The 14,911-nt window shown below is 38.4% G+C and overlaps 1 protein-coding gene across 3 annotated transcripts in view; it reads left to right on the forward strand.

Moving 5' to 3' along the window:
• Window positions 1-14,911, forward strand: part of LOC127796757 (uncharacterized) — a 60,410-nt gene that overhangs the window by 19,868 nt on the left and 25,631 nt on the right. For all 3 annotated transcript variants that reach the window (XM_052329124.1, XM_052329125.1, XM_052329126.1), the window contains 2 exons: window positions 1,467-1,518; window positions 1,598-1,879. In XM_052329124.1, coding sequence (XP_052185084.1) covers window positions 1,467-1,518; window positions 1,598-1,879 — 334 coding nt within the window. The remainder of the gene's footprint in view (window positions 1-1,466; window positions 1,519-1,597; window positions 1,880-14,911) is intronic.

The raw sequence follows: 14,911 nt of genomic DNA on the forward strand, positions 1-14,911 counted from the left end.
TTCAAAGATGAAAACCGCTGCAGAACTTTGGTTAAAACTAGAGAGTCTATATATGACAAAATCTTTATCAAGTAGGCTGTATTTGAAGGCCAAGTTTTTTCACCTTTAAGATGCAAGAAGGGCAAAAACTTTAGGATCATATTGATGACGAATGAGCTATGTCATAGAGGTGAAATATGATGATGAAGACAAGGCCCTAGTACTGTTGCAGTCACTACCTAAGTCCTATGAAACCTTTGTCGACATTCTCAAACATGGTAGGGACACATTGACTCTTGATGATGTTATTGGAGCATTGAACTCCAAAAAATTGCAACATAAGGTAGAGGGAAAGAATCCAACAAGTGAGGTACTTGCTGTGAAAATCAAAACAGATAAAAGAGACCCTAGGAGTAGGGGTAGGTCTCGGTTAAAATCTACAAATGGTAGGAAAATCATCAAATGCTACCATTGTCATGAAGAAGGGCATATTAAGAAGCATTGCCCTAAGCGGAAGAAAGAATTTGTAGATAAATTAAATCCTGAAATTTCATCCTCATTATGTGAGTTTGACTATGATAGTGCTGATGCATTGGTTGCATCAAGCAAGTAAGTTAGGGTGGTTTGGGTTCTTGATTCGGGTTGTTCCTTTCACATGACCCCCATAGAAAATGGTTTCTAAACTTTAGGGATGTAGGTGGTGGAAAAGTGTTATTAGTAAACAACCATGAGTGTAATATTAAGGGAATTGGAGATATTAAGATTCGGATGCATGATGGAATTATTAGGACATTGACTGCTGTTAGATATGCCCTAGAATTAAAAAGGAACCTAATTTCACTTGGAGAGTTGGATAAAAATGGCTACTCCTATAGGGGAGATGGTGGAGTTCTTAAGGTAACTAGAGGCTCACTCATATGCATGAAAGCTGCCTTACAAAATGGTATATATGTGCTGCAAGCATCCACATTACGTGGTGATGCAACTATAGGTGAGAATAGGACCCATGAGCATACTAGGTTGTGGCACTTTAGGATGGCCCATATAAGTGAGCAAGGGCTTAAAGAACTATCCAATCAAGGAACTAGAGTTCTAGCAAGACTGAAATTTCTTAAACTTCTAACAAGACTGAAATCCTAAAACTTCTAGAAAGACTGAAATTCTTATACTACTAAAATTTAGGTCCATTCTTTCCTGTCAAGAGTCACTTCCTGGCTTTCCTCTTGGGCTTTCTCTTGGGCTTTTTCTTGTCAACCGCGTCAATGATACATGTATTTAATAACCTGTTTATCTGCAATTCATATTCATTTATTCTCTAAAACCCTCCATAAAATTTCTCTGGATTTTGTCATAATCTTTTTTCTAAATCTATAATACCATGTATAACTCTTTTTATTTATTTTTGAGAATCCATTTGTGAATGCCATTCTTTTTATTTTCTCTCATAAAATTTTGTGGGTGTTATTTGCTTTAACTTTGGGTTGTAGGTATGTGCTGGATTCTCAAACAGCTGCACCCCTCACTTTATCCATGCTTGAGGTGCTGCATCCTTACCAATTTCTTTGCTGTAACAATGACGTATTAAACCTTCTCATGTTTTCTTGCATATATCATTCAGGAAATGCTTAGTTCTCCCAGATTGGCTTCAAGGTGTCGTGCCTTTGATTTAATACTAAACCTTGGGGTTCATGGTCATCTTTTGGAGCCAATGATACTTGATGATACTTCTGTAATTGAAGAAGATTACCCTCAAGAATCATTCTTTGATAATGAAGCACAACTTATGACTCAAGGAAAGAAACAGTCAGAGTATTCTAAGTTAGAGAATTCCTCAGCTATCAGTAATTTTGAGACCTGGATTTTAGGCATATTGTATGAGATTCTTCTTCATCTTGTTCAGGTACCCCCTATGCTTCATTATGGCACATGAATCACCTTCCTTTTGTTGAAAGCTTATTTTTTTTATAATATTTATAATATTACTGGCTGCAGTGATTATTTATTAAGGAATTCAAACTTTGTTTGAATCTGAGAAATAACTTTGTATGTACTGTGTGATGCAAATGTCAATATTTATTATGTTTATTGCATTATTCTTAAATGAGCCACCAATTATGGATATTCTCCTGTACTGGTATGTACAATAACAGAAGAAATCCTATACAATCATAGCTGTTTCATTCCAGTCAAAATACCTGTTGGTATTGCAGTGGTATCAGCATACTGCTGGTACTACCCTTCTGCATTTTCCTGCATCTCAGATGCAGAGTTCTATATTTATATTTTTTGTTCAAGAGTAGTTAGTTTTGTAATATGAGTAGGAGATTCATGTAGTTTAGTTAGTTAACACACAAGCTGAATACAGAATTCAGTTTTTTGCTCCATTCTTTCTTCCTCTTTCTCTCTTATCTTTCTTGGCTTCTTCATGGTATTAGGGCCAAGAGAGGGTGGAATTGAGATTTTCTGGTTTCCATTGGAGTGATTTAGTAGCCTAGCTTGCTCGCTACCTATCTTGATTGAAATGTTGCTACGCTAGGGTTTGCAATTCAAAGTTGCAATTGGTAATTCAGTTTCATACCATAGGTGGCATCATGCTATGAAGGAAGAGATGTCTTCTTTGGTCTGGATTATGGTGATACATTCTCTCTAATTGCCAAGATTGCTTTAGTTCGTCTCTTTCTTATTATTGCTGCCATTCATCAGTGGCTGCTCTACCAGCTAGACATAAAAAGTGCTTTCCTCCATGGTGATTTGCAGGAGGAGGTGTATATGGAGCAACCTCCTAGGTTTGTTGCTTAGGGTAACCTAGGTTGGTTTGTTGTCTTCGAAAACTATTGTATGGGCTAAAGCAATCTCCTTGGTGTTGGTTTGATTGGTTTGGCATTGTTGTGTGGTCTTTTGGCTTGACGAGGAGTGATTCTGATCACTCTGTTCTCTATCAACATTCCACTAGTGGTACTATATATTTGGTTGTATATGTTGATGGTTTTGTGACCGCTGAAGATGAGACCTGTATCTTACAATTGAAAGGTCATTTGCATTCTCATTTTCAATCAAGTTTGGGCAAAATACAGTATTTCCTTAGCATTGATGTGGCTCAGTTTTCACATGGTATTCTGGATATTTTGGAGGAGATTGGGATGTTTGATTCTAGAATCTAGACTGGTGGATACTCCCATGGATCCTCATGTGAAGCTACTTCCTGTTCTGGGGGAGCTATATACGACTGGCAGGGAAACTTAATTACCTCACTGTTACTTGGCTTGATGTCTCTTTGGCAGTGAGTGTGGTTAGCCAAATTTTAGACGCTTCATGTGATAATCATTGCATGCTTTAGTTTTTGTATCTGGAGACACTAAAGTTAGGGTTGCAATACCAGGGGCGGTACTGTGAATTGGGATGTTCATCCCAATTTGAGGGCTGAAACCAGATTCTCAGCTTGATTTTCAGAAGGTTTTAGGCTTTTAGGATGATTTGTCATCAAAGAAAGTCTTTTTTTCTTTTGTCAATATGAAAGCGTGCTCAGATAGATTAGGGAGAGGTGGGCCTGCCAGTGGTGCCTGAAAGTCTGTTGGAAATGTCACACCATGACATTTTGCGATTCTCACATGCAGATAAGTAGGTCACACATGTGGGCACATGGACTTGACTTTTGGCAACCACCTTTCACTGACAGTGTTGCCAAAGGCAGGCAACCCACCTCCAGTGACTACTCTGTAATTGTTGCACTTTCATTTGTTTTCCCATGAATTTGTTTGTTTTTCCTGCTCTTAATTGTAGCGTGGGTTGTGTTCAAGTGGTAATATTTTTTTGTTTTTCAATGACTTTCTTTTGCAATTCACTTTGTTTTTCTTTTGAAATTGTTGCTATTTCTTTTGTTGTTTTTCAATTATTACAAATATTGAAAAAATATTAATTGTTATTATATTAAAGAACTCAATGACCACAACATTCACATGGTAGACTAAGATCACCAGATCATTTTAAAATATCAATAATAAAAGTATTAATTTTTATTAAAAAATAACATATATAATTTAGTTAGTATAAATTTAATGTCGACTTGAGGTCATATTGAAAACATACCATGACCCAAAATAGTGTACCAGCTAAGCCTGTCCCCATGTACTACCTATTGTACTACGTTATGTACCTCGACCTTGACCTGACCCCATACCATGAGCCTTAGAGGATCCCTTGGTTGTGGTTTGTTGTTTGAGAATCGAGGCTACACAAATGTTGGGTAAACTAATGTAGACTCGGTAGGTAATCCTTCAAATAGGCATTCTATGGTATTCTGTTTTGCTTGAAGGTGATCTAGTTTCTTGGAAAAGCTAGAAACATGTTGTGGCAACGGTCTAGTGCAGTATATGATTATAAGGTTGTTGCTCTATCTACATGTGAGCTTATTTGGATTCGACAACTTCCAAGGAATTGAGATTTGGAGAGTTGGAGCTTATGTGATAATCAAAGTGCCCTTCATGTTGATTCCAATCTGTTCTTTCATTGGAGGACTAAGCATATTGTGATCAATTGCCATTTTGTCTGAGAAAAGCTTCTTTATGGAGAGATTAACACTTAATTTGTGAGGTCTAATGATTTGTTTACTAAATTACTTTGAGTACCATGGATTGACCATATTTTTACCGAATTGGCACATATCTATGCAGTAGCTTGAGCGGGAGTGCTGAAGAGTAGTTTGTATTGTGTATAGTAGGTTGTACATATAAATGGGAGACTTGTGTAGTTTAGTTAAACACACAAACTGAATGAAGAACTAAGTTTTTCACTCCATCTCTCTCTCTCTCTCGTTCTCTGTATCTTTCTCGGTTGTTTCATATATAAGGTTAATATCATATTATATCTACACACACACACACAACTTTAGAGTGCTTGTGGCAATGCACTTTCTAAAGTTTGCTCTGCCTATTTGCTTGCTGGTTTTATAGGGAGGGAGTGAGGGAGGCAGTCTCAAATCTATGATTTAATACTGTAGAGATTTCAAGTAATATCAGCCATCAACCAACTAATTATTCTGTTTCCTATTTTCTAACTTTCCTTTTTTTCTGTAAAGTCAACCTATCCTAGTTTGAGTAGAGAGAATAAATCTCTTTCTCTTCCTCACAGCTAGCTGTAGGTTTCCTAAAGTTTTGTGAATATAATTTCCTAATTGTAGTGTACATACTAGGAAACCTGTAAAGATGTATGCTGTATATATATTCTGTTCACTATGATGAATTATATTAGTTCTCCCTAAAATTTTTTAATGGTATTAGAGCAGGGAAGAATCCTCCTCATTTGTTAAACCCTAGGTAGCTCTTATCTTTCCTTTACCACCACATCCACATCGGCAACGATTGCCACACCTAGGCAGCTATTGCCACGCCGACTCTCTACCCTTCAATCAATCCTACAATCTTCAGATTTGTGAATCACAATATGGCCGAAAAAAGCAATCCGTCTTTGGAGATCTTCTGTTGTTCGACCAACAACACAGGAGCCGTAGACAACATGTTTACTATCATTGGCCACAAGCTGAACGGGCAAAACTACCTCTAGCGGTCTCAATTCTTCTTGATGTTCATATGCGGAAAGGGAAAGGATGACTACCTAACTAGAGCTACAATCAAACCTGGGGAGGAAGACTTAAAGTTCTAGATGTGAAATCCGAGAACAACATGGTAATGTCTTGGCGTATTAACTCCGTGACTATTGAGATTGGTGAGAATTTTTTGTTTTATGACATTGCACATGATATTTGGGAAGCTGCTAAGGAGGCTTACTCACATGTTGAAAATGCATCGGAGCTGTTTGAGAAGCATACTTGATGATCTGTGACAGGGAGAATCCAATATGTTACCTAGTACTTTAATTCACTCAATAAGTACTGGCTTCAATTGGATAAATATGATATGATCCAATTGAATTGTTCGAAAGATACAGCCAAATACAAACAGATTGTTGAGGAAAAGAGATTATACAAGTTCCTTATATGTTTAAACAAAAACCTAGATGGAGTGAGAGGGAAAATTCTAGGTACAAAACCTCTACCAAGTATTCGGGAGGCCTTTTCTAAAGTTCATCGAGAGGAGAGCAGGATGAAAATTATGCTGAAGATTGCCACTCCAAATCTGGAAACTTCAGCCCTAACCACCCGGGGGATTCAACAACCAACCAAATAGAAAAAGGGGTGTCCTTGGTGTGATCACTGTCATAGAATAGGTCACACAAGGGACACCTACTGGGAGATACATGACAAACCCAGTAGATTGGAAACTTGCTCATGAGAGGAAAAGTCGGGGCAATATAGCTTCTATGGAGGAGATTGCCACAACCTCAAAACCAAACCTTTTTGGCAAGGAACATATGGAATGGCTAAGAAAGATGTTTGGCCAGTCATGGGCCACTCAACCTTCAGTTGTTGCCTCCAGAGCCATAGCCCACAAAGGTAATTTCCTAAGTGCTTTCAATGCTAAACGTGAACTATCAACTGTGTTAGTTGTTGACTCAAGAGCATCTGACCACATGACTGGAGATATCAAGCTACTGACAAGATTTAATCCTTGTGATGAAAATTGGACTGTAAAGATTGCAGATGGGTCCCTATTAAGGGTAGTAGGGATAGGTTCTATAGCTCTATCCAAGGACTTTACCCTAAAATTTGTTCTCTTGGTTCCTAACTTAGATTGCAATCTATTATTATCAATAAATAAACTTACCACTGATCACAATTGTGTGGCCAAGTTCTCAAATAATCTCTGTGAATTTTAGGATCTGACTTCGGGAAAGACAATTGGCAATACTGAGGCATGTTCAGGACTCTTATCTCCTGAGGTAGTGTTTGTTAACCAAGATATAGACCGGAAAAGATAAGATATAGAAAGCATTCCGAACAAAAGTGCTTTTCATTGTGTTTGTTAAATTTTTTGAAAAGAAGTCACAGGATTTCTTATCTTGAACTTTCAAGATAAATTTATCCCTTCCCCCCCTTCGGATAACTTATCTTTAACTTCACAGATAAATTATCTTGATGGAGCCTTATCTTATCCATTTTAACAAACACTACCTAAAAAAGAATGACTTCCAAAGCAAACAAGTTCATCCCAGCAATTGCTTATCCTCAGAAAGTTCTGTTTGTCCCTCTAGTTTTCCTTCTGACAATAATAATGCAATTATTTTATGGCACTACAGGTTAGGTCATCCCAATTTTGTCTACCTTAAAAAACTATTTCCTTTGTTGTTTAAGAATAAAGATCCACACTTGTTTCCGTGTGAAATTTGCCAATATTCTAAATATATTCGTAACAATTATCCTAGCCAAACTTACAAAGCATCCCATCCTTTTTATATGATTCGCAGTGATGTGTGGGGCCCTATTGAGTCAAAAATGTTACTGGTTCTCCTTGGTTTATCTCTTTTATTGATGATCATACATGCCTTGCTTGAGTGTTTCTTATGAAAGGAAAATCTAAGACCAGTCAAATCTTTCAAAATTTTAATTCAGTGATTCAAAGTCAATTTCATGCCAAGATTCTAAGCTTGAGAATGGATAATGGCAAGGAATACTTCAATTATATCCTTGGAGACTATCTTTCAAATCAAGGCATTATTCGTTAGAGCTCTTGTGTTGATACACCCTAACAAAATGGGGTTGCTAAACGTAAGAACCGACATCTTTTAGTAGTGGTCAGATTACTTGTTTTCTTCAAATGTCCCTAAACACTTTTGAGGTGAAGTCATTCTCACGGCCACCTATCTCATCAATAGAATGCCCTCATGCACTCTCAACCATCAAACACCTAGTCAACTTCTTCTTTAATCTTTACCACACTCTCGGGTTCTCTCACACATTCCCTAAAGGTCTTTGGTTGTTCTGCTTTTGTCTAGGTTCATCGCAATTTCGAAGCAAGTTTGATCCCAAATCCATCAAATGCATATTTCTTGGCTACTCTTCTCATCAAAAAGATTTACAAATGTTATTCCCTAAAATATAATCGGTTTTTCACTTCAATGGATGTAACTTTTTTTTTGAAAATCTGTCCTATTATTTCAAAACTTATATTTAGGGGGGGGGGGGGGGGGGGGGGACACTCTAAATAATCCTTAGGAATGTTAATTTTTGGCACATTCCTTCCATCTTTAGTCCTTTCATCTGGAGCCAACAACAGCAACAACCATTTGGCAATTCAAGTTCACAGTAATCATAACCTGATCCAACAATCACCATCCTTCCCATCCTTGTACCAATGAACTTCAAGTTTACTCTTGGAGGAAGTATAATAAAGAAGGGATTGAACAACAAACATGTCTTGAGACTGACCAAGACTCTGACTCGGATTTGAGGGTAAGTGAAGGTAATTCCAATGATAAACCTATTGATGATGAACTCAATTGGCCCATAGCATTGAGAAAGGGTGTTAGATCATGCACACAACACCCAATTCAAAACTATATATCATATAAGGGTCTTTCACCTGGTTTTAGTACATTTGTTTCAAGTATGGACAAAGTGTAGGTCCTTAACAACATATGAGAAGCCTTTCAACAACCAAGGTGGAAGAAAGTTGTTCTTGAGGAAATTCAAACCTCGGAGAAGAATGAGACTTGGGATGTTAAAGAATTACCATAAAAAAAAAAAATCATGTGGGCTACAAATGGGTGTTCACTGTGCGATATAAAGAAGATGGATAGACTGAAAGATATAAGACTTGACTTGTGGCAAAGGGCTTCATGCATTCTTATTGTATTGATTACCAATAGACATTCGCCCTAGTGGCTAAGCTAAATACCATCAGAGTACTGCTCTCCCTAGCTATAAATTTGGATTAGCCTATCCACCAATTAGATGTGAAGAATGCATTCCTAAATGGAGACATAGAAGAAGAGGTTTACGTGGACATTCCTCTTGGATTTGAAACTAACATTACAAAGAACAAGGTATGTAGACTAAAGAGATTACTTTATGGTCTCAAACAGTCTACTAGAGCTTGGTTCGGAAGATTCACAAAGGCAATCAAGAAGTATGGGTATGGTCAATGCTAAGTAGATCACACCTTTTTTTGTCAAACATTCCTCAAGAGGTAAAATTTCTATCCTCATTGTCTATGTAGATGATATCATTGTAACAAGAAATGATTTTTTTGAAATAAGATACTTAAAAGAAGTTCTTGCAACGGAGTTTGAGATTAAAGATTTGGATTATCTAAGATATTTCTTGGGCATGGAAGTTGCAAGGTCGAAAAATGGGATTTCGGTCTCCCAAAGGAAGTATATCTTAGATTTCCTAAATGAAACTGGTATGATGGTTTGCAAACCTGAGGACACTCCCATGGAATCTACTACAAAGTTAGACATTGACAAGGAAAGTGTTCTAGTTGATAAAGGGAGATATCAACTGATGCGGTCACCAATCAAGACCCGGCCCAAAGCCGACCCGACCACGCCGGAACAATATTTTAATACTTCTTAAGTTTTTAGAATTCTACTTGATTTATGATTCAATTTCATGTTTCTACTTGATTTAGGATTCTACTTCATGTTGGATTATGATTTATTTCTATCAGGATTCTAGTTGGATTTTGTTTTCCAAATATTAGATGGATTTGGATTAGCCAAATACTATAAATATGCCTAGGATCTAGAGTTTGTAACCAAGTTTTTCTTAATCAAATTTCAGCAACCTATTTGGGTTTTCTTAGCAAAACAATCTTGTTTTTGCGTCTTCTTGAAAGCCAAGTTTCGGCCATTGAAGTTTGCTCTTTCAAGGGTTTATTTTGGTGTGTTTTTTTCACACTCGCACTACATGTTGCGTCAGGTGGTATCAGAGCGGTTATTCAACCAATTAGATGGCCAATCTTGAAGGTAACGGTAGCAACCAGCCTCGTGACGGTGATCAAGGGTTGTCCGCAGTTTGGAGAGCAATCGAAGAACAGCGGGAAGTAACTCGTACTATCCAACTGCGATTGGAGCAACATAGCAACCAATTGGGCACCTTACTACGAGTCGATGATGACAGAAACCTGAATAATGGGGTGAATCAAGCCGGAGCGAGAAGACCACCCATTAATCATGTCCTTGTTAATCCTAAAAGACCAGTGATTGAAGATAGTGATGAAGAGGATGATTTTGGTCGAGCAATAGCTAACCCTGGTGGTAGAGGGGTTAGGAGGAATGCGCATCAGCACAACCACTGGGGCAACGATGAGTATAAACTAAAAGTTGATATTCCCACCTTTAGTGGAGATCTTGATATTGAGGGGTTCCTGGATTGGATCACTGAGGTTGACTGTTTTTTCGAATACATGGAGATCCCAGATGAATGACAAGTAAAGTTAGTGGCTTACAGGTTGAAGGGCGGTGCATCTGTTTGGTGGGAGCGATTAAGAGAAACGAGATTGAGGGAAGGCTGACAGCCAGTTCAGACATGGAGACAAATGAAGCAACTGTTAAGAGGTAGGTTTTTGCCCCCTGACTATGAACAATATATGTTTGAAGCTTATCAAAGATATGCACAGGGAATGAAGAGTGTGAATGAATATACCTTTGAGTTTTTATGATTAGCGAAGAGAAACCAATTGTCAGAAAGTGACAATCAACAAGCAGCTCGTTACTTGAATGGATTGAAGCCTGCTATTCGTGATAAAATTGGGGTTCAGATGGTTCTGAGTGTGCAAGAAGCAAGGAACTTAGCTTTAAAGGCTGAGTTAATGTTGAGTGAGAGATCTCGTAATGACACCTATCGTCGGTATAGTGAGAATGAAAATAAACAACCAGCTTTTGATAAAGGCAAGTCGGTTCAAGGAGCGCAACCCTCCAATCCACTCCATACAGTCAACCCTAATAAGGCTACAACGGGGGGAAACATTCGAGGTACTATTTCTAATCTTCCAAAATCCCCTAATCCTTATGCAAAGCCTATTCTTTTAAAATGTTTCAAGTGCAATGAGGTTGGGCATCGATCTAGTGATTGTCCAAAGAGGAAAACAGTTAACATTGTAGAAAAGGAAGGGGAAGATGTTGCTGAAGAGGAAGTATATTGCGGGCCTGATGGGGAGGATGACGAAGAAGATTATGGACATGGGCAATATACCTGTGTGGTGAGGAAGTTAATGCTATCTCAAAAGAATGAAGATACTACTCAACGGCATAAGCTTTTTCGCATGAGGTGTACGGTGAAAGGAAAAATCTTTGAGTTGATTATTGATAGTGGAAGTCAGGAGAACATCATAGGAAGAGACGTGGTGGCAAAGATGCAGTTAACTCCTGAAAAACATCCAAGTCCTTACATGATTGGATGGATCAAAGAAGTTGGTGGCATACATGTGGATGAACGTTGCAGGGTGCCTTTCTCTATTGGTAAGTACTCCGACGAAGTCTATTGTGATATTGTTGATATGGATGCTTGCCATATTTTATTTGGGAGGCCTTGGCAATTTGATGTGGATGCTAAGCACTCGGGTAGGAAGAACACATATCAGCTTGAGAAAGAAGGTGTGCGTTATACTTTGTTACCCATAGTGGAAAAGAATCAAACCAAAGCTTCTAAAGTGGAGGGGCGAAATTTTCTTACCATTACACATAAACACACTGAGTTTGTGAGGGAGTGTAAAGATACTCGAGAGGTTCATTTATTGGTTATCAAGGGAGAGAGTGTGAGTGAGCAACTGAAGGTAAATTAAATTCCAGTGGAGGTGCAGGGATTGTTGGAGGAATTTCATAATGTGGTTCCTGAGGAGTTGCCTAATGAGCTACCTCCTATGAGAGATATTCAACACCACATTGACTTGGTTCCTGGTGCTAGCTTGCCTAACCTACCACACTATAGGATGAGTCCTAGGGAGAATGAGATTTTGCGTGAGCAGGTAGAGGAATTGTTGAGAAAATGGCACATTCAGACTAGCATGAGTCCATGTGCAGTGCCAGCATTATTGACACCAACGAAAGATGGGAGTTGGAGGATGTGTGTTGACAGTAGAGCCATCAACAAAATTACTATTGGGTACAAATTTCCAATTCCTAGGCTCCAATTCCTAGGCTCGACGACATGCTTGATCAACTTGATGGGGCTGTGATTTTTTCCAAAATTGATCTTAGAAGTGGTTTTCATCAAATCAGAATTCGACCTGGAGATGAGTGGAAGACAGCTTTCAAGACAAGAGATGGGTTGTTTGAGTGGTTAGTCATGCCCTTTGGACTAACCAATGCACCAAGCACTTTCATGAGACTAATGAACCAAGTATTACGCCCTTTCATTGATAAATTCGTTGTGGTGTATTTTGATGATATTTTGATATACAGTAAGTCTATTAATGAGCATGAGGGGCATATTCGAGAGGTGTTGAGTGTGTTGAGGGAAAACAAACTTTATGCTAATTTGAAGAAGCGTACTTTTATGAGTGAGAGCTTGTTGTTCTTGGGCTTTGTTATAAGTAAAGAGGGCGTAAAGGTAGATGAGGAAAAAGTGCGAGCTATTAGAGAGTGGCCAACTCCTAAAAATGTCAATGATGTGCGAAGTTTCCATGGGTTAGCATCTTTCTATAGGCGGTTTATCAAACACTTTAGTAGTATTGTGGCTCCAATTACTGATTGTTTAAAGAAAGGAAAGTTCCATTGGGGTGAAGAACAAGAGCAAAGTTTCACCTTGATAAAAGATAAATTATGTATCGCTCCTGTCTTAGCTTTGCCAACCTTTGACAAATTGTTTGAGGTTGAGTGTGATGCGAGTGGAGTGAGTATAGGTGCTGTGTTGTCCCAAGAGAAGAGACCAATTGTATTTTTCAATGAGAAGTTGTGTGAAGCTAGAAGAAAGTGGTCTACTTATGATAAGGAGTTTTATGCAGTAGTGAGGGCTCTTAAGATATGGGAACATTACTTGATTGCCAAAGAATATGTTCTTTACACGGATCACCAAGCTCTTAAGTACTTGAGTAGCCAAAGGCAATTGAGGAGTGATATGCATGCTAGATGGTCTGCTTTTATTGATAAATTTCCATATAAAATTTTACATAAGTCGGGAAAACATAATCGAGTGGTAGACGCTTTGAGTAGGTGTGTGGATTTGATCAAGACCCTTAGTGTTGAGATTGTTGGGTTTGAGTGCTTGAAAGAATTATATGCGACAGACGAGGATTTCAAACATGTGTGGGAACAATGCATGTCTCAGCAACCATCAGGAGATTTCTATGTGCATGATAGGTTTCTCATGAAGGGAAATCAGTTGTGCATCCCTTGCACATCTCTTCGTGAGAAAATTATTCGGGATTTGCATGGTGGTGGCTTAGCAGGGCATCTTGGCAGAGACAAGACTATTGAAGTTGTTATGGGAATGTATTATTGGCCAAGAGCAAGGAGAGATGTTTCTATTATTGTGGCGATGTGTTATATATGTCAAACAGCTAAGGGGCACTCTTCTAACGCCGGTCTCTACATGCCATTGCCTGTTCTCAATGCTATTTGGGAAGATTTGTCTATGGACTTCGTGTTGGGTCTACCGCGAACCCAACGAGGTATGGATTCTGTTTTTGTAGTGGTTGACAGGTTTTCCAAGATGGCGCACTTTCTCCCATACAAGAAGACGGCAAATGCAGTAGCTACAGCCAAACTGTTTTTCAAGGAGATTGTTAGACTACATGAAGTCCCTAAAACTATTACTTCGGATCGTGATACAAGGTTTTTGAGTTATTTCTGGATTACCTTGTGGAGAATGTTCGATTCATCTTTGAATTTCAGTAGCACAGCACATCCCCAGACTGATGGACAGACAGAGGTGGTGAATCGTACCTTAGGAAATCTGATTCACAGTGTTTGCAAAGACAAGCCAAGACAATAGGACCTAGTCATAGCTCAAGCGGAATTTGCCTACAACAACGCCGTGCATAGCTCAACAAGAAGATCACCATTCTCTATCGTATACATGAAAGTTCCTAATCATGCATTGGATTTGGTAAAATTGCCAAAGGTACCGGGTTTCAGTGCTGCAGCTAGTGACTTAGCCGAACACATTCAAGCAGTTCAAGAAGATGTCAAGCAAAAGTTGCACAAAGCAAATAAGAAGTACAAGACAGCAGCTGACAAGTATAGGAAGTACAAGGTATTTGCGGTTGGAGATGAAGTCATAATATTCTTGAAGAATGAACGGATTCCTACAGGACAATAGAACAAGCTCAAGCCAAAGAAGTATGGTCCTTACAAGATTACAAAGAAGATCAATGATAATGCTTATGTTGTGGATTTGCCAAATCATATGGGTATTTCCAAAACATTCAATGTTGCCGATCTTTCTTTGTATTTGCCGGACGTTGAGTTGTAATACCCAGATCATAATTCAAGGACGAATTCTTCTCAAGTGGAGGTGAATGATGCGGTCACCAATCAAGACCCAGCCCAAAGCCGACCCAACCACGCCGGAACAATATTTTAATGCTTCTTAAGTTTTTAGAATTCTACTTGATTTAGGATTCAATTTCATGTTTCTACTTGATTCAGGATTCTACTTCATGTTGGATTAGGATTTATTTCTATTAGGATTCTAGTTGGATTTTGTTTTCCAAATATTAGATGGATTTGGATTAGCCAAATACTATAAATATGCCTAGGATCTAGAGTTTGTAATCAAGTTTTTCTTAATCAAATTTCAGCAACCTATTTGGGTTTTCTTAGCAAAGCAATCTTGTTTTTGCGTCTTCTTGAAAGCCAAGCTTCGGCCATTGAAGTTTGCTCTTTCAAGGGTTTATTTTGGTGTGTTTTCTTTACACTCGCGCTACACGCTGCGTCATCAACGATTGGTAGGAAAACTTATATACCTGTCACACATTAGAACGGATATAGGTTTTTCTGTTAGTATTGTGAGCCAATTCATGAATGACCCTAAAGAAGAACACATGGAAGCAGTGTATCACATCCTAAGGTATCTAAAGTTAACTCCAGACAGAAT

This window comes from Diospyros lotus, chromosome 3 (genome assembly GCF_014633365.1).
Source record: "Diospyros lotus cultivar Yz01 chromosome 3, ASM1463336v1, whole genome shotgun sequence".
NCBI classification, from domain to species: Eukaryota; Viridiplantae; Streptophyta; class Magnoliopsida; order Ericales; family Ebenaceae; genus Diospyros; species Diospyros lotus.